This window comes from Varanus komodoensis, unplaced genomic scaffold, assembly GCF_004798865.1.
Source record: "Varanus komodoensis strain SLA01 unplaced genomic scaffold, ASM479886v1 scaffold1445, whole genome shotgun sequence".
NCBI lineage: Eukaryota > Metazoa > Chordata > Lepidosauria > Squamata > Varanidae > Varanus > Varanus komodoensis.
This window is the reverse complement of record NW_025335422.1, coordinates 13,811-14,936: the sequence shown is the minus strand read 5'-3', so window position 1 is coordinate 14,936 and position 1,126 is coordinate 13,811. Positions and strand designations below refer to the sequence as shown.

Here is a 1,126-nt window from a genome sequence, read left to right as displayed (position 1 = left end):
GCGGATGAACGGGCTGGTGGACGCCCTCCTGAAGTGCTCGGTGGAAGGCGACGAGTAAGGGCTCCGAGGGACGGGCCACCCCCCTGCCTCACGCCGTCCCCGCAGAAACGTTGAGGGCCTCCTCTTAATTCTCTCCTGGAACCTGTAGAACCGCAGCGGAGATATGGAGGGCGCTGGCGGCCGACCCCTATTCCAGCATCAAGCTGATGAAGCCTCTGCTGAAGCGGCTGCAGGACAAAGACGTGGATCCCAGAAGCTCATCCACGAGGCACAGCAAGTCCCAGATGCCCATGGCGGTACGTGACCCTCAGTCCCCTGCTCGGGTGCAGTACTGGCCGGGGGGCCGGGGCGCTTCGGGGGCGCCTCGCCAGCTGGCCAGAGAGCGGCTGGGCTGGTGCCTCTCTCGGCATCCAGGGCAGCACCTTCAGCAGGGGCACAGTGCCCAGCCCTGGCTTCTGAGGGAGGCACAGAAGCTTCCCGGGTGGCTTCGCGCGGGCAGGGGGCACCATGGCTGGGGAAGCGTGTGGCATGGAGGGGGTGGGGTGGGGGGGACCTCACTGTTCCTCTTCTCTCTCTTCTAGATGTTAAGTCTGCGTGGCTGTTAGGGTAAGAAACGTGGCCCACCTGCTCCCTGCGGACGGGGGGTCCACGCGTCGTTGCAGGGCTGGGAGGGGAGCCAGGGGCCTCCCGGGGCCTAATTTCCTGTCCTTCGCCCGCAGGCCACCAGTGCCTTGTGCGCTGTCCTGTCCGCGTCTGAGGCCGCAGCTGTCCTGCAGAACTATTTCCCGCACCTGCTCGTTGCCCTGCTTGTCCAGATCTACGCTGTCTTGGGCACGAGCTGGGGAGAAGCCGGGTCCCGTGGCACAGCTGAGCACCCGCAGCCCGCCCCACTGAGGTGAGAACCCCCTCATGGGTCCCCTCCGGATGGGCCCCTTTCCTCGGGATGCTCGCACGGCTGCGCACCCAACCAATCGCCCCAAGCGTGTCCCCACCGGCTGCGACACATGTCCATGCTCAGCGCAGGACGGAGCGGAAGCCGCTGGTTCTTTCGCTCGGGCCAACCGCTTCCGGTGATGCTCGTTCCCTTCTCTGGTTCAGCACCGCTGTGCAGGCCCTGAGGAAGCTC

At 66.1% G+C, this 1,126-nt stretch overlaps 1 protein-coding gene across 1 annotated transcript in view; it reads left to right on the top strand.

The window, feature by feature from the left end:
• The window catches only part of LOC123020218, a gene marked incomplete at its 3' end in the record, with an annotated part of 8,947 nt that overhangs the window by 3,548 nt on the left and 4,273 nt on the right, over positions 1 to 1,126 (top strand). Inside the window, exons 6-7 of the mRNA XM_044423653.1 lie at positions 149 to 296; positions 720 to 824. Coding sequence (XP_044279588.1) covers positions 149 to 296; positions 720 to 824 — 253 coding nt within the window. The remainder of the gene's footprint in view (positions 1 to 148; positions 297 to 719; positions 825 to 1,126) is intronic.